Source organism: Balaenoptera physalus (genome assembly GCF_965194825.1).
Source record: "Balaenoptera physalus genome assembly, chromosome: 5".
NCBI lineage: Eukaryota > Metazoa > Chordata > Mammalia > Artiodactyla > Balaenopteridae > Balaenoptera > Balaenoptera physalus.
This window is the reverse complement of record NC_138884.1, coordinates 119,072,989-119,091,864: the sequence shown is the minus strand read 5'-3', so window position 1 is coordinate 119,091,864 and position 18,876 is coordinate 119,072,989. Positions and strand designations below refer to the sequence as shown.

At 43.0% G+C, this 18,876-nt stretch overlaps 1 protein-coding gene across 2 annotated transcripts in view; it reads right to left on the bottom strand.

Annotated features, from left to right (window-relative positions):
• Positions 1-10,840, bottom strand: part of HADH (hydroxyacyl-CoA dehydrogenase) — a 48,905-nt gene extending 38,065 nt beyond the window's left edge. The window contains exon 1 of one of the 2 annotated variants that reach the window (XM_082462979.1): positions 10,577-10,840. In XM_082462979.1, coding sequence (XP_082319105.1) covers positions 10,577-10,708 — 132 coding nt within the window. In that variant the 5' untranslated portion in view covers positions 10,709-10,840. The remainder of the gene's footprint in view (positions 1-10,576) is intronic. The other variant, XM_082462980.1, reaches the window with a different exon arrangement.
• Positions 10,841-18,876: the final 8,036 nt, after the last annotated feature.

Sequence of the window (18,876 nt, the reverse complement as noted above, 5' to 3'; positions counted from 1 at the left end):
TAAAATAAGGCTCGTTGTGAGAATTAAATGAGATATGTGTACAACCACATGGCAAGCTTTGGGCACAATGGGATTGACCAGGAGAGGGTCTCCTTACTGGAAATGATTGCTCTGTTGGTCTGTCTGGTGAGGACTTTTTAGGAATCCTTGGGCAAGTGCGACATGCATCCCTGGCTGAGGGCCGCTGAGCTGGTACCAAGGCCCTGTTCAGGGCAGGGTCCTAGGTGGGGACGAGGGGGGCCCAGAGCCACCTGGTCCACAAGCACTCGTGCTCTGAGGACCTTGAGACGTGTCACTCTGGAAGGGCCAGAGGTTCGCTCCTGGCATTTGTCCTGTTGATGAAGCAGAAGTCGGGCCCCTGTGTGGAGCCCCTCGATGGGCCAAATGTAACCCTATAAAATGATCATCCAAACCAGGGGCGTCCTGGTCTCCTTGCAGGTGGAGAGTGCATTTTGCTATTTCCCGAAATGTTTCAGTTGGAGGGCTGAACAAAAGCTGTAGGTCAGTGGCTCTCGACTAGGGGCAGTTTGTCCCCCTCCCAGGGCACGTGGCAACGCACAGGGCAGGAAAGGGGTAGCGGTGCTGCTGGCATCTAGTTGGTGGGGGCCAGGGCTGTGGCTACATGTCCTGTGGTGCCCAGGACGGCTCCACAGTAAAGCTACAGGGCCCCAAATGCTGATAGGGCCAAGGCTGACAAACCCTGCTACAGAAAATATAGTTTGGGAGGGATTCATGGATTGCATTCCATTTCTCAGGTCCGTGGGCCCAGCTCGGTCCTGTGCGGCTGGTCAGTGGAACAGACCTGCAGGTGTGGCTCTTGTCACTCTAGGACTGGCTTCAGGACAGATGCTGCTGATGAGCCCAGGGCACCGCCCTCAGTTCCGCAGGAAAGTGCGGCGGAGTGGAGCCGGGGGGGTGTGCCCAACTCACAGCATGGCGGCCACGCACGTCCAGTCTGCCGGCAAGGGCAGTGGGGAGCCTGGGAAGTCATGGCCTTGGAAATGTCCTCTGATGAAAAAGAACCTGCAGGCTTATCAAATAACTTTTGTGTGGAACGTTGGTGTGTTGAAAAGCAGTTCTGTGTGCTGTTCCCCCCTAGTGTGAATCAGCAGTTCTGAGGCAGCAGGCGTGATACAGAAGTGTGAGCAGAGACCGTCTGGAATCCCCAGACTCCAGGGAAACTAAAGGTGACAGTAAGCCAGTGAAGAGGACAGGAGGTGGGGCCGGTGGCAGTGGCGGCAGCCCAGCAGGTGCCCCTCGTCTCAGTGTCCTAATCCTGGCTCCAGCCGGGTGGTCAGGGGAGCTGCAAAGTCTTCTGGGCGAGCAGAGCCCACAGTCCTGAGCTGTTCTTCGCTGTGTTTTGGGTCATCTCCCCCCAACCAAGGGGAGAAATCTAGATGAGGTTTAAGGATTAATGCTTTAAGAATGTGGATCTCATAGCTGAAACCTTGGAACACGTGTTTTCAGCACAAGGTGCTAAAGTGAACGAAGGATTTAACACCTTTTCAAGGAGGGTGTCTCCATGCGGGCAGAACTAGAGAATAAATAGGTGTTGAATAAAAAAAAAAAAAAAAAGACAAGGAGAAAATATTAAAAGCATCAAGAGAAAAACAACTTGCTACACACAAGGGAACCCCCAGTAAGACCAACAGCAGAAACTCTGTAGGTTAGAAGGGAGTGACACAATACATTCAGAGTGCTGAAAGAAAAAAACTTCCAACCAAGAATACTCTACCTGGCAAAGTTACTGCTCAGAGTGAAAGAGTTCATCACTACTAAACCAGCCTTACAAGAAATGTTAAAGGGGCTTTAAGCTGAAAACAAAGGGCGCTAATTAGTAACAAAAACACATATGAAAGAATAAATCTCACTGGAAAGGTAAATATATAGTAAAAGTAGATTAATCATTTATAAAGCTAGCATGAATGTTAAAAGACAAAAGTCGTAAAAATAACTGATTATAATAATTAGTCAAGGGATATACAAGATAAAAAGGTGTAAAATGAGACATCAAAAACATTAAATGGCGGGGAGGGTATTAATGTTGAGCTTTAGAATGGGATCAAACTTAAGTCGTTATTAAATTAAAATAGACTGTACAAGTTGCTGTATGTTAAGTCGCAAGGTAACCACAAAGAAAATTAAAAATCAATGCAGGGAACTGAAGATATTTGAAATATGAATATAAGAATTCATAATCAGAATCTATAAACATTTCCTACAAATCAATTAGGGAAAAAAAGGACAACATGAGAGCTAAACAGGAATGATATTTAACAGCATATTACACAAGAATATATCTATATGGCCAATAAACACGTAAAAAGGGGTTTACCTCACTAGTATTGTAAGCGGGGAAATTCTAATAAAAATACAATGAAATGTCACTACACCCACCAGAATGACTAAACTTTAAAGGAACAACAATATAATCCTATAGAGCAAAGAGAATCTTCATACCCTGAAGGCAGAACTGTAAACTGGTATAACCACTTTAGAAAAACGTTTGGCATTATCCACTGAAGTCAAATATATTCATATCTCGTAATCTAGCAAGATTGTAATTGAAATTGAAATTGTAATTTCACCCAAGAGATATGTGCACACATGTATGTCAAAAGACAGGACCATGACTGTTCACAGCAACAGTGCTGTGAGGGTTAATTCCAGCAGGTCTAGAATTAGCCTGAGTTGTTTTGCTAAAGTTCCTGCATCACAATGACCCCTGGTCAAGGCATGAAACCTACTGATTTATAGTGTTGCTTTGTAACCTTAAGTCTAAAGTTTTGGGGTGGTTTGTACCAGCTTATCAGCACTGTTTGTTGATAAGAGTGATACTGATGATTCACACCTGATTTGATTTTTTAAATTACATTACTGAATTTTCTCTTACTTAGAAAAGAACTTCATGTGTCTTGGATGCAAGGAAATCAATCACACTCATTCTTCTCAAATTATTCAGTGATAAATTATCCCCAGCTTTCTGAGGAGATGGTAGTGGAAGAGTGGATCACAAAAATAAAGAGGTCTTTTTCCTTCCTCCCATAGACAGACAAAAATGTTATTTTTTCAATAACTAAGGAGGACTCTCCCTGGCACTTTAATCTGAGTGCCAATAATCTGAATGAACCCACTGAGAACTCCTGTTTTACGTGACAGTGACCTACACTGTAAGACCTTGAGGACAAGCAGTCTGCAACGGAAAAACATTTATTTGAAGGCTATGTCCTCAGCTCTCTGACTTCTCTAGCCCTGGTGGAGAGTAGGCGTAGCCAGAGAGAAATATCTCTGGACAAGGGTGCTCAGAGCTGTAAAAATAGGTCCAGTGAACAGCACACTTGTCAAAGCCCCTGAGTACTCCAGCCACAGGGCCAAGGAAACGTGCCAGGCAGAAGCTTGCTGGATTTCTCTATTTTTGCAAACATACCACCAGATTTGAAGCCCCTTCTCTGAAGCATAATTTGAGTGGAGAATTTGTGAGAATTACATCAACTGGTCCAGTGAGATGTTCCATGTGCCCCTATACTACAGGAGGGCTGCACTTCACCAACATTACATTCTCTCCGAGAAACGGCAAAGTTGTCTGTACCATCTGCCAAACGCAAATTCTGACTTCTCGATCCCCAGAGTAAGTGTTTGGCCCAGGATAAGTACACGGAGTCGCTGCTCCCCATGAGGCTGCTGCGCCCCGGAGGCTGCTGTGCCTTTGCATCCAGGCCTGCCCTTGGGTTCTCATGATTTGATCCAGGGAGGAAAAAAGTCATAAATCAGTTGCATCTCTCACAGCTGGCAAGTCTGGGTTTATGATTGTCTCTGATTGTGCAATGCTGTGAACTCTGCCATCAACACAAGCTGTCTTCACAAACTTCAACAATCAGAAAAAGGCATTCCGTTGAGACTTTCGACCACCACCACAGATAGCTGGTTTGTACTTAAAACAGTTAAGTTCATTGGCTGGCCTCTTTTTTTAACTTAGATTTTTATATTTTAAATAGCATTTCTAAAAAGCCAAGGAAATATGCCTCCATTTTTAAGTGAGCCTGTTAAATACACAATTTTTTTTTAAATTCAGTAAGCATCTGGGTTTGGTAATGTAGAGAAAATAAATCCTCTCCCTGGACCCTCCACTCCCATCTCCCACAAATTCTGGAAAGGAGATGGGATAACTGGACATGTCAGTGGCATCAACCAACCCTTAGTTATATTTAAGAATCTCTGAAAGATGTTGCCAGGATGCACACTTTCTGAGTAGAGGAGAGAGCTGCAATTCCAAACTGCTCTCTCGGAAGATTAATATGGCAATGGGTATTAGGATGAGTGTTTCTTTCCTATTAGATTCTGCTGAAATGAACCAATTAAGATGTTTCCTCAACAATTCAGGTATCAATGCCTGGTCTAGGAATGACAAAGCAAAGAACAGGGGAAACAGCTCTCCTCGGAGGAAAGCCTCAGAGCCTTCTGCAGTGTGGTGGACGCTCTGACAGCAACCCTGTCTTTGGAGTGCATGAAGTGGCGAGAAGATCAACAATGGCAATCACAGAGGGAGGAAGCTCTTTGGGAAAGCTGGAGAGAACAAAGAAGTCTTGCCACGTGAATTTGAGTCTATTATGGGCAGAAAGATAGTAGCAGAGGATGGAGATGACCAGCAGGTGACTCTAACTTTGAATCTAGAGCTGAAGAGAGGTCAAGCTGATAACTGTTGATTCCAGATACCCACAAAAAATCCCCCTGCCCATGGAAGCCATACTTCTCCCCACAAGACAGCAGAGGCCAAAGGTGCAGGTAGAACTGTGGTCACTGCAGCCACAGGGATCTCCAGCAAGCAGAGCAGTAGTTGAGAGACCCGAGTTCCAGCCCCTGTTCTGCCTCTGACCCTTAACCCCAAGTGCCATCTCTGCAGGGATGAATATCATAATGGTCATATGAAATGACAGAGACATTAAAGTACTTGGAACAGAAAAAAATGTCACATCTGTAGAGTGTTTTTTAAGTGCCAGGCTCTGTTGCAAATGCTTTATGACTATGAACTTACTGTAATACCCAAATACAAGTGAACAAAGCACTAAGATTATCTCTCTCAACAGCCCACACAATTAGTCTTAAAATCTTTAGAATTGTTTGAACTCTCCAGAGCTCCCTATCATATCTTCAAAGACAGTTAAGAGAATCTAAAATAAGAGAAGTCATCACCAGATTAGACCTGATGGATCTACATAAAAGCAGCTAACATTTACTGAACAGTTACCATTGAAAACACTAGTACAGTCTAAGCACTTAGCTCATAGAACTCTCAGAACACTGAGACAAGTATCATTATTCATAGATAAGGGAAGAAGCAGAGAGGGGTTAAGAGACTCGCCCAAGATTCCCACAGCCAGGAGAGGAAGGGCTGGGATCCAAACTCCAGCAGGCACCTTACAGCCTGCTCACTTCCAAGCATTAGACCACCACTGAGCGGAAACTATCACACAGTCAGCATAACCTAGAGGGAGATACAGAACAGAAAGCAGCAGCATTATCTTCCTGTGGTCCCAGGAGAGCTAGGCAGTGAGGTATGTGCCTAAGGCAGATATGGGGAGAAGAGAGAACGGGGAGGAAAGGAAATGAGAAACTCAAGAAAGGGGCAGATAACAGTGAGGTGGATCTAGGACACGGCAGAGAAAACCCAAAACCTGACTGAGGTACCATTTCTGCTCTACAATATCCAAACATATTCTACGGCATTCATTTTTCTGCCTGTCAGCCCTACCTCTTCTACAGTATCTCCAGCCACACCCCAAGTCCAAAGACTAACATGCTGACAGAAGCTGATTTTACTGTCCCAGTACATCATGGATATCAGAGAACAGCCCAGTAATGAGCAACAACACAGTAAATGAGGCAAGAACTTCATGACAAACACACACCCCCATACCCTTGAGGACAAAGTTAACACCTGGGAATACAACTATTCCCTCGGGCTTCCCTGGTGGCGCAGTGGTTGAGAACCTGCCTGCCAATGCAGGGGACATGGGTTCGAGCCCTGGTCTGGGAAGATCCCACATGCCGCGAAGCAACTAGGCCCGTGAGCCACAACTACTGAGCCTGCGCGTCTGGAGCCTGTGCTCCGCAACAAGAGAGGCCACGACAGTGAGAGGCCCGTGCACTGCGATAAAGAGTGGCCCCCACTTGCCACAACTAGAGAAAGCCCTCGCACAGAAACGGAGACCCAACACAGCAATCAATCAATCAATCAATCAATCAATAAAACTATTCCCTGCAGGGGACTTCCCTTGTGGCGCAGTGGTTAAGAATCCGCCTGCCAATGCAGGGGACACAGGTTCAAGCCCTGGTCCCTGAAGATCCCACATGCTGTGGAGCAACTAAGCCCGTGCGCCACAACTACTGAGCCTGAGCTCTAGAGTCCGCGAGCCACAACTACTGAAGCCCAGACGCCTAGAGCCTGTGCTCGTCAACGAGAAGCCCCTGCTCGCCGCAACTAGAGAAAGCCTGCACGCAGCAATGAAGACCCAACGCAGCCAAAAATAAAAGAAACAAAACAAAACGAAACAAAAAACAACTATTCCCTCCATATAGAACTTTGAGTCAAAATGAGAGCTTACAGCCAGGTGACTGTGCCAGCCTCCTGTGCTCCTAAAACTTCTCCTAGGCCACTGCACTGTTTTCAAACAAACGTCAACAGAGGCATACTCACTGTAGCGACAGAAGAGAACAAAGCTGAACAACACAAAGCAACTCTGATCATTCTTCTACTCAGCATCAGAAAGTTCAGAGTTGGGGGCAGGAAAAAGGAGATGGGCAAACAAATGCAGAGGCTGGGGAGAAGACTTCCAATCCACTTGAGTCCTCATCAAGCATCGCAGAGTACTACAAATGTCAGGGAAACGTGTACTTGTAGTTTAGAATACCCCTCCCCTTGTTTTAATAGCCTAAGGAGCTCTCCCCAGAAAAAATGTGCACTTTTTGCTCTTTAAGAGGAACAAAAAAAAAGCTTTGGGTGTGAACTCAGCTCCAACCTCCTTCAAGATGCAAACTCTCACTTCCTCAAAGAAGTGTAGTGCACTAAAAGGAAGGTTGTACCAGAGAGCCAAGAAATCCAGCCCCTAAAATGCCATTCCCAGAAAGCCCACTGGTTTCTCACTAGTAAATTAACAAAAGCTATAAGCTCTCTGGGCTCCTCATATGAAAAAAAGGCTATGCAAGAAGCAAAGCTTTGACTCATTCTATAAATTGAAGAGATGCACAGCTAATAACTTTCTCCCTTTTTTCCCTTTACAAAGCAAAAAGCAACCTGTCCCCCACTCAAGGGTCAATTACTGCTGGAAGCTTCTTTGCTAGCCTAAGTATCCAGCTGAAGATAAACTGGCAACCAGACCCAAGTCAGAATAATGGGCAAACACACAAAACAAGTTAACCTTACTTAAATATTAACCCACAGTTTTTGTTTTTTTGTTTTTAATTTAAAACAAGCAAAAGTAATGACAGGCGAAGTAGATACTCTTAGAGAATACAAATATACAAATGGCCTGTGCTCTGATCAACTATGTACAATTAAACACAGACCTCACTCGTCTTAAATTGCTTAATTGCTTGAGAAATGTGTCAGGCTCCCACAAAATCTACTCAGTTGTTTTTTTTTTATCCTACTCAGCATGAACTGGAACATATGGCAAAAATGATAAATTTTTTTAAAAAATTAAAAATGTAAACAGAACTACACCTTGATTAAAATTAAAACTACTTCATGGGACTTCCCTGGTGGTGCAGTGGTTAAGAATCCACCTTCCAATGCAGGGGACACGGGTCTGATCCCTGGTCAGGGAACTAGATCCCACATGCATGCCACAACTAAGGAGCCCGTGAGCTGCAACTAAGGAACCTGCTGGCTGCAACTAAGGAGCACATGTACCACAACTAAGGAGCCCACGAGCCACAACTAAGGAGCCCGCCTGCCACAACTAAGACCTGGTGCCACCAAAAATTATTTTTTTTTAATTAAAAAAAAAAACTACCTCAGAAAGTTCTGGAGAGTGAAGCTAAATGTGAATTAGTAGCATAAACTCAGATGTTAGTTTGTGCTTGTGTTTTTAAGGCTTTACTGAGGAGGATAAAAAGTGCCTTTCCTCTTTTCAGAGGTCCCTGAACAAATTGCAGTCAACAACTGGCACTTGCCTTCAAGACTAAGCAAGACGGAACAGAATCACAACCAGTGCTCTCCATCTTAACATTACAGGCCTACCAGAGCAGCAAGGATCAGAGATGGGCGTGGCACGAGGGGACAATGACAAAAGGACAAGGGTAACACCATGATGGTCATAACCCTGAAGGCAGCTAACATTCTGTGAGCTCTTACTAGATGCCACTGCGCTAAGTGCTTGACGTGTGCTACTTCATTCAATCCTCTCCATACTCCTAGGAGGCTAGTCCTACCTCAGAGATTAGTAAAGCAAGGCACAGAAGTAACTTTTCCATGTTAGCACAGAGCCAGCATAGACCATCCCAATTCCCCACAGTGAACTGGATCCAATCTACAGTCAAACCACACCAGCTAATAGCTGTGGCACTAAATAAGCAAAACAGATTTACCCTGTGACAAAAGCTGTAGGTCAAGGAGCATGAAGAATGAGGCAATACTGCCTCGAACAGCATGCTGCAGGATAGAGTGCAAAAATGGATCAGCTAAACGGCCAAAACCAACCAACTGGCTGAAAGTGGCACACAGAGATATAATGCAGGAAAGTGCGGTTCCCCTCCACACGATTAAAGCTGTCACCTACAGTGACTGAGGCTCTTTTAAACCTTGTTATGTAAGGACAGAACTACTGTTCCCTAGGATTGTCCACTATTTAAATCTTTGGTCCTTATCAAATTGTCATTCTTGAATGACAATTCCATTATATTTCCAATGTGTGGGATAAATAGCTTTCTTTTTTACCCCTTAGGTTTCAAAAGGCACGCCGCCCTGGTCCAACTATTCAAGGATTTGATCCACAAGTCCCATCATTGCCAATCTCCTCCCTCCTTTCTCAGATGAAAGCTCCAACACCATACCCATAATTTTAGGTGTTACGTATGTGACTTTTTGTGCAACATAACACTTTTTTGGCCAGTAGTGGATACAGTACTCCAAGAACTGAGCAACCTGAATTTGTACAAAAGCTGAAGTGATGCTTTCTACTTAGTTTCTAATCCTTTTCCACTGATGTCTTCAAGGGGCCATCAACAATAGTTTCTGGACCCATTTCCTATATTGTTACTGGGGGCTTAAGGCCCTAATATCTTGTCGCTAAGATGTTGTTTAGATGTTTTTAAACAAATACATTATTTTATACCCTGCCCACAACAAATCTCATTCTCACAGCATAGGGAGATTTGGGTGGAGCAGGGAGATACAAATGCACTCAACCTAAACTTTAAGTATCACGTAGTAGAATAAACTTTCATGTTAAAGGGACTTACTCCTCCCATCTCACGCATAATAAAGATTATGGTGACACCATAACCCAGCAGCCGGGGCATGTACACAATAAAAAGGGCAATATATGTCCAAAAACATGATCTGAGAAGAAACGGGAGTCAGAAGGATAAAACATCAATGAAATACAGATTTTAGAAGAAAATGCAATCAAATTAATATGTTGCAAAAAAAAACTTGCAGTCTGGGAAGTTTTAAGATATATAATAAAGAAAAGATTTTTCTACAAAGCAAGCATAGAAGCATGGACTTGGCTGGAAACAGACACCACAAAAATTAAATTCCTTCATGATCACAGCCACTGAACTTGAGTTCTCCCCTAAGAAAACTTAGATAAATGCCTCCCCCGTCCAACAGTACAAGTAACAAAGGGCCGACGACATGCTAAGAATATAATCAGCTAGGCTATGAAAATCACGGTTCCCCAATACGAGCTAGAATGTAACCGCTAAAACTCAATCAGTAAAAACACAAGGATCACAGGACCTAGGAAATAGCTGCACAGCTGACCCTGAATCACAGCTTAGTTGGAACCGGGCAGAGTCCTGAAGATGCACACTGAGATTAGCGACTCCTTCAGAGCCCTCAACCGCTCTGCCTCCCCCTCCTACTCTACCCAGCGCCAGAGGGCACTAGGTCAAAGACTTCTGGCGCAGCACTAGCGTGGAGTCCCAGGGCCTCACAAGCGCCGATTAGGTAACGTTACCAAATGCTACAAAAGTGCTGACTACTATTATTCTTTCTAACTCCGCAAGCAAACACTGGGAGAGAAGACCATTTAGAGAGCAGAAAACTGCTCTGACAACGACTGCGGAATTATAAAAAACTAATACAATTAAAACTGATCGCAGTGCGGGTCTCTGGAAGCCAACCCCCGGAAACTGAGGCTCGGCCCAAGAACACTAGGTCTTCGGGGGGCTGCAGACTAACAGGCCCAGACATTTCAACTACACGGGGGAGGGTCGGGGTGGAAATTCCCCGGGGCTCGCGTGAACGCTGGCCTCCGGGCCGGACAACCCCCGCCGGGTCGCGGCCCGCCAGCGCTTTCCTGTCAGGGCGGGCAGCAAAGCGAGCGGGGAGCGCTGCCCGAGGACTGCCCACCTGGGCGATGCCGGCGCCCATCAGCCCGCCGCCGATGACCGTCACGTGCTTGACGAGGATTTTCTTCGCTGAGGCCGCGGCGGTGGACGAGGAGGACATGGAACGCACGAACTGCCTGGTTACGAAAGCCATGGTGCAGACGGCGAAGGCGGCGACAGCGACAAGACCTGGCAGAGAAGACACCCGCACGCGACACAGACAGAACAGCGAGCAGACGTCTGGGGGCGGAAACCCAGGAGCCCCGCCGCCCGCGCGCCCTGGGCGACGCCGTGACGTCTTCGACGGCGGGGCGGAGCCTCGAGGCCCGCTTTCCCCATTGGCGGAGGCCGCAGGGACGGCGTTCGAACGTCCGAGCGCGGCGTCCAAGCCCACGTGGACTGGGGCGGGCCGCAGCCCTCTGCAGAGCCGGTAGACCCGGGTCGTCGCCGCAGGCGGTCGTGTGCGGATGAGCGTTTAGCGCTCCGGTACCGGACCCAGTGCAAGCCTTTCCTCGCAAAAGCCACGGGCCCCTTGTAAGGGGAAGTCCGTGGTGTTGCCTTGTTAACTCCTCGCTTTTGATCCTTGTGCATAACTCGGCGCCGAATAAATACGTGTTATTTGGCTGTGGCGATGAGGGAGCCCAAAATGAGCACCTTCCGTTCGTGTCACCAAAAACCAAGTCTAGGGATTATTTTAACCCGGTGCATATTGTTCCTGCTAAAAACGGAAGGAAACAAACTGCTCACACCCAAAGCAAATGTCTATAGTGACCCGTGGGTTCTAATGCAAAAATCAGGCCCACTAAGGGAAACAGAGTTTTAACCTTTAATTGCCCATTTCGACTTTACATGTTTATTAATGCAGGGAACGTGTGGACAATTTAAAGTCAAAGAGGAACCTTTGTGGAGTAACCGGTAATAATAGAAAGGCCAATCTTCTCCCTCGTGTAAATAATTTATAGTTACTTACTTAGTACCTTGGTAATATAGAATTTTTATTATTTATTTTAAAATATGTAATAAGGACCCACAGACTAACCATCCAAAGTCCGCCTCCTATTGCAAGTAACTTACATAGTGAATCCCGTGTTCACCGTTACTTTGCTTAGATCTCATTTTTGTTTCTAATTCTGTAAAAGTGTGGGAGAAGTGCTGGTGTTGAGCACTCTTTAAGGCTTGGGACGTTTCTAAGGAGATCGTTACTGGCTGAAGACACTGTCACATCCAAACAAAGTCCATTAAGTGCTAGAATGTAGCAAATGCAAAAACCAATAGGACTAGAATTGGAATAGGAAGATTACACGGAGAACCTAGTAACTTGAACAAATGAGTTAATTTATGAAGAAAAGAGGCTTCTAGGCACAGGAAGCAGCACATGCAAGGTAGAAACGTAAAAAAATATTGCCACAGGAAAAGGGTGAGGAATTAGGTATTGTTAGAGGTGAAGCTAGGATAGTAGATTAGGAAGATGCACAGATGATTCTTTCCGTGGATTTTAACTTTTCATTCTCATTTAAAAGTTGTGTTTAATGCAAGGCCAAACGTATTCTGATTATAGTGTCATCACAATATGTATTTTTTTAATGTGTGTAATGTAAAACATAACACCTGAGTATTTCGTATGTTTTCAGATCTCTGATTTGTTCTCCTCAGAAAAGAAAGAATAACCACTGCAGTATTTTTTAGCAGTTCTCAGATCTGCGGCCATCTGTATTATGTAAAGGTGTGATGTGAAGAAAGGAGCACAGGAGTGAGAGTCAGGAGTCCTGTCTCAGTCACTGGTGTGCAGTATGATGGTCTGCAGACAACCTCCCTGGGCTCCAGGGTCCTTGTCTTTCAAAAGAAAGGGCTGGGAAGGGTAAGCTGGGACGAAGTGAGAGAGTGGCATTGACATATATACACTACCAAATGTAAAACAGATAGCTAGTGGGAAGCAGCCACATAACACAGGGAGATCAGCTCCGTGTTTTGTGTCCACCTAGAGGGGTGGGGATAGGGAGGGTGGGAGGGAGACACAAGAGGGAGGAGATATGGGGATGTATGTATACATATAGCTGATTCACTTTGTTATACAGCAGAAACTAACACACCATTGTAAAGCACTTATACTCCAATAAAGATGTTAAAAAAAAAAAAAAAGAAAGGGCTGGACAGGTACCTTTCCAGCTGTTTCATACTGAGAGTCTAACCCTCATTTACACTCTTCTGAACCAGGAAGGCCACCCTGGCCTCTATTCCTGCCCAGTCCTGATCAGATGACAGTTACAATAAAATCATTCTTCTTTTGCCAGAACTGTAAGTCTTTTCCCAAGTATGGCCTTGAACTTTCAGGAACCCAGTAACAATTTCTGTGGTCCCCGACTTGCACCTTCACCCTGTTCTTGGGAAGGTGCTTTGTTTCTCTCTGCAGAAGGAGTGGTGCACTGGGAAGCATGACACTGGTCACTGATCAACTCAAAAACAGCAAAGGAAACCCTTTTTTACAGGTAAGGAAACTGAGACCCAGAGAAGTTCAGAAACTTAGCCAAGGTCACACAGCTAATGAATAGCATAGGCAGAATTCAAACTCAGGACAGTGTTTTCAGGGCTCATGTTCTTGGCCACTATGCTGTTTTGCTTCTCTTCATAGCAACCCTAAGGTTACCACTGCTATCTTCCTCTAAAGGTGAAGAAACTGAGGCTCTGAGCAATTGAGTCATTTATTAAATGTAACTCACCCAATAACTGACCAAGCTCAGATTTGAATCCATTCTGACCTCAAGGCTCCCATTCCTTTCATAATTTCATACTCTTTAGAAAGTGCTGCTGTTGCTAGAGGGAAAAAAAAAATTGGGGAGTGGTCTCCAGTAAACATACATGTCTAGATTTGGAGCTTTAACTGTCCTACTAAGGTTATCATTTAAGGTTAAGCAGATAAATGTATTTAGACATTCCTACCAATAAGCCCCAGAACTGTAAGTTTCACACAGTGAGTCCCAATATTTACACCTGAAGACTTTATAGAACCATGTGTTTTATTCCTTCCTGATTTCTAGCATGTGGACTCATGCTTCTCAAACACAAACATCCATTTATAATTGTCTACTGATCACCTCTATTTGGAAATCCCTCAGCTACTTCAAATGTAACTTATCAAAATCTGAACCTATTATTTCTCACTTCCCACAATACCTTTCACCTCCTCTCGCATTGTCAGTTCACGATGACACACAACCAAGGGCGTTTTCCTTCCCCCTCACCACCATATCCACATTCAGTTGGTCACATGTCATTGATTCCACCTTAGGAGCATACAGGCTTCCTCCCTCATTTCCCCCTCTTATCTCTATCCCTATTTATCGGCATTTTATCCAAGCCCTTGTCTCCTGTGTAGAGACTGGGCCCATTCCTGAAGTGCCTTACTGTAACTAATGTCTCTTTGACCCAGTTCATACTTCACATTCTTCTCAGACTGATTTCTCAAGTTATAAACTGGGTCACTGCACTCTCCTTTTAAAAATTTTATTCACAGGATAAAGACCAAACTTCTAAGTCCTGGTGCCCACTTTAAACTCACCTATTTCCTTCTACTCCTTCTCAAGTACCTTAAATCCTAGCCACAAAGAACCAAGTTGATTTCTTAACTTATAAATTAGAAATTATCTTTTATAAAGATCCTAGGGCTTCCCTGGTGGCGCGGTGGTTAAGAATCTGCCTGCCAATGCAGGGGACACGGGTTCGAGCCCTGGTCTGGGAAGATCCCACATGCCGTGGCGTGACTAGGCCCGTGAGCCACAACTACTGAGCCTGCGCGTCTGGAGCCTGTGCTCCGCAACGGGAGAGGCCGCGACGGTGAGAGGCCCGCGCACCACGAATGAAGAGTGGCCCCTGCTCGCCGCAACTGGAGAAAGCCCTAGCACAGAAACGAAGACCCAACACAGCCAAAAATATATATATAAAAAAAAAAAAAAAAAAAAAAGATCCTAGTATTTATAAATTAGTTGAAGGCTAAAATATATTTTGACTAACTGTAATTCTCAGACATTTTCAGAGCCAGGTATTTATCTATTTATTATTTTTTTATTGAAGTATAGTTGATTTACAGTGTTGTGTTTTACTGCTATACAGCGAAGTGATTCAGTTATACATATATATATATATATATATATATATATATATATATATATATATATATATACACATTTTTTAAAAAATATTCTTTTCCATGATGGTTTATCATAGGATACTGAATATAGCTCCTGTGCTATACAGTAGGACCTTGTTGTTTATGCATTCCGTATATAATAGCTCACATCTGCTCACCCCAACCTCCCACTCCATCCCTCCCCCAACCCCCTTCCCCTTGGCAACCACCAGTCGGTTCTCTATGTCCGTGAATCTGTTTTGTAGATAGGTTCATTTGTGCCATATTTCAGATTCCACATATAAGTGATATCATATGGTATTTGTCTTTCTCTTTTCTGACTTACTTCACTTAGTATGATCATCTCTAGTTGCATCCATGTTGCTGCATGACATTATTTCGTTCTTTTTATGGCTGAGTAGTATTCCACTGTATATATGTACCACATCTTCTTTATCCATTCATCTGTCGATGGACATTTAGGTTGTCTCCATGTCTTACAGAGCCAGGTATTTAAAGAAAGCTGATAGTGACTCCTTGTGTTAGTTTTCAAAGTAAAATCATTGATTTTGAAAATAGCAAGTTCTTCATTGCTCTATGTGAGCAAGAAACATCACTCTAGATGTTGGAAAAATCAGGGGTGACTAGAATGTAGTCTTTGCCCTTCAAGGGCTCATAATGTAGTAGGAGAAATAAATATGGAACAAAATGTTGTGCTTTCCAGAATGGAATGCAAGGGGCTGTGGGAGGTGGTTAGTGAGGGGGGCAGGGGGAAGCAAGGGTAAGACTAGCATTTAATGAATGCTTAATTTGCCATGCTCTGTGCTAAGCATGTAATATGTAACTTCTCATCCACTCCCATCAGTCTGATGTCACTATTTTTATTCTTTTTGCATATGGGAAAACTGGAAGCTTAGAGAGGAAAATAACTTGCCTGAGGTGTGATAGGCGGGAAGAAGAGAGGCAGGTCTTGAGCCCCAGTATACCTGAGTGCAAAGTTGTTGCTCATAACCAGTGTCCTAACCTACTTCATCATGATGGATATATTACAGCAGAGAAGTGAGGATGATTAGAAGGTTTTCGGGCAGAGAAAATGTTTTGAGGACATTCCAGACAGAGAGAAAAATGTATATGTAGTCTGTGAAGGAACCGAGACTAGAGAGTTGTCTGGAAATACATTAACATAGGATAACAAGAGCACAGGGTACTTTTGGGTGAATGAAGATGAGACTGCAAAGGTAGGCAGGGGCCAGATGAGAGTGGACCTTTTTATGAGAATCATGATCTCAATCATATTTAATTTTTTTCAATTTATTTATAATTGCACATATAGAAAAATTGTAAAAATAGTACAAAGGAACCCATATTATCTCTTACCTATATTTACCTATTGCTAACATTTTATCACATTTGCTTTATCTTATCAATTGTCTAGATCTATTTATCTATAATAGATAGGACAGATATTATATACATTATGAATAATCTCAACCATCTGAGAGTAAGTTACACACATCACGGTCCTTTATGATATTTCAATGCATATTTCCTAGGAATAGGGTGATTCTCTGACATAACGATAGTAATCAACTTTAATAAATTTAACATTGATACAACATTTCTATCCAACTGATCGCCTGTATTCCAATTTAGTTAATTGACCTAATAATGTCCTTTATAGTTTTTTTTTTCCTTCTAGTACTAAATCCAGTCTAGAGTCGGGTATGGCATTTAGTTGCCATCTCTCTCTGTCTCTCTCTCTCTCCCTTTTTAAAATAACAGCTTTACTGAGGTTTTAGTTAATTTGTTTTTATTTTTATCTTTAGGCACCGGCTTTTTCATGAACATTAGTTTGTGTACAAGGAAACCATATAAAGGACTTAAATATCCTTGGAAGATAATCTTTCAAAACTACAATAATTGACAATTCACTACATGCCTTTGCATACCAGATGGGAAGAGGGTTGCTAAACAAGCTCAGATTGAAAAAAAAAAATACAATGAGGACAAATGCTGCTGAGCAGAGTACGATGGGAGAAAAGAGTTTTCACTGGTGGAATTTCCCTCTTTAGTGTCATGTTTTAGAATTAGAAATGCCAAATTGGTAGATTCCTTGTGGAAAATTTTCTTTTAAATGAGGCACAACCTAAAGAAAGAAAACTCTGAGTTGTAAACCTGACTAAGAAGGAACTATAAGATATAGGTCATTTAGTAGCATTCTTATCAGTTGTTCCATTAGTAATTTAATTGTAAACATGTTTGAGAAAAATAGCTTAACCATGTTCTTCTGGTCTGTTTGATTTGACATTCTGAAATATTTTCTTAGGCTATTTTGTCAATATATTTGTACCCCTTGTCAATATTTCTTTGAAATGTAACTACAACTAGAGATTAGCCATCCTTGCAAGTCATATTCTACAGTATGAATACGTTCATGTGATATGTCTAATATTTGCTTCACCATAAATCAGTGCAGAATGGGGCTAGTGGGAAGTAGGATAATGTAGATGAAACAAGAATTGCCCATTAACTTCTGTATGTGTTTCAAAATGTCCATAACTTTTTTATGCTTAGAAAATATCAAATGTTTCAGAGACACATACAGATGTATTATTTTTACTTTTTAGACCTTTTGGGATTAACTTGGATTAATTTGGGAAATTCATCCTTTTGGGATTAACTTGGGAAAAGAAGTTAATTGGAGAAAAGATGTTACTTTAGTTTTCTAAGTAATTAACCAACTGTCCTAGCACTTTTTAAAATATATTATTCCTGTTCTTTCATAATGTGATGCCACTTTTATACACTAGAGGATATGCTATTTTGTTTCATTGATTCGTCTGAATATCCCAGTGTTACTACAAACTGTTTAGTGATACATTAAAAGATAGTATCCACAATTTTCGACAAGAGTACCAAGACCATTCAATGGGAAAAAGACAGTCTTTTCAACAAATAGTGTTGGGAAAATTGTTATCCACATGCACAGAAGTACAGTTAGACCCTTACCTTACACCATATACAAAAATTAATTCAAAATGGATCAGAGACCTACACATAAAAGCTAAGACTATAAAACTCTTAGAAGAGAACAGGGAAAAAGCTTCATGACATTGGATTTGGCAATGATTTCTTGGATATGACAACAAAGACACAGGCAACAAAAGAAAAAATAAAACAAATTGGACTTCATCAAAATTGAAAACTTGTGCAACAAAGGGCACCTCTGGCCAGAGGTGGAAGAAATGGTGGAAACTGAGGATTTAAATAAACAGGGTAACTGTAGATAGTGAGGAGGGCTCTGAAGGAAATAAGCTGGGTGATGAATCAGGGCATATTTTAGTCCATTTAGGCTGTTATAACAAAAATACCATAGACTGAGTATCTTACAAATAACAGAAGTTTACTTCTCACAGGTCTGGAGACTAGAAGTCCAAAATCAAGGCATCCGCAGATTCAGTGTCTGGTGAGAGCCTGCTTCCTGGTTCATGGATGGCTGTCTTTGCACTGCATTCTCATATGGCAGAAGGGGACAGGGAGCTCTCTGGGCTCTTATAAGGATCCTAATCCCATGCATGAGGGCTCCACTCTCATGACACAATCACTTCCCAAAGGTCCCACCTCCAAATACTATCACACTGGGATCAGGTTTCAATTAATGAATTCTTGGGGCACACACACTTTCAGTCTATAGCAGGGTGTTCTCAGGCAAGGCCACTTTAGATAGGGCTTTAGCGGAAGCCGTCCCTCAGGAGGTGACCTCTGCACTGTGACCTGCAGGAGGAAGACTGGGCCGTGGAAAAAGCCGGGGCTGGATTCATCTATAGGAAAAATCCATAGGTTCAGGTATTTTAAAAAACTCTTCTTCCTGAGCTAAGGAGTGTAATAGAGACAAGCACTCGATATTTCGCCACAGTGGGCTTATGTAGATTCACTCCTCTCTCAGATAATGCTGGACTTTGACATGGGAAATAAGAAGCTTGGGCTGTGCTACAGTCCTGAGAGTAAGTGTGCTCTGAGAGGATATTTTAAAAGAATTACCCTCCTGTCTAGAGATCATGCTTATATTATATGCGGCCATCTCCCTCTTTTTGGAAGTCTATTCCCTCTTCCTTTTCTTAGCTTGACATCTGGTAAAAGAGAATTTTGTTTAGCAATTTAAAGAAAACAAAACCCCCAAAACCAGACATGACACTATC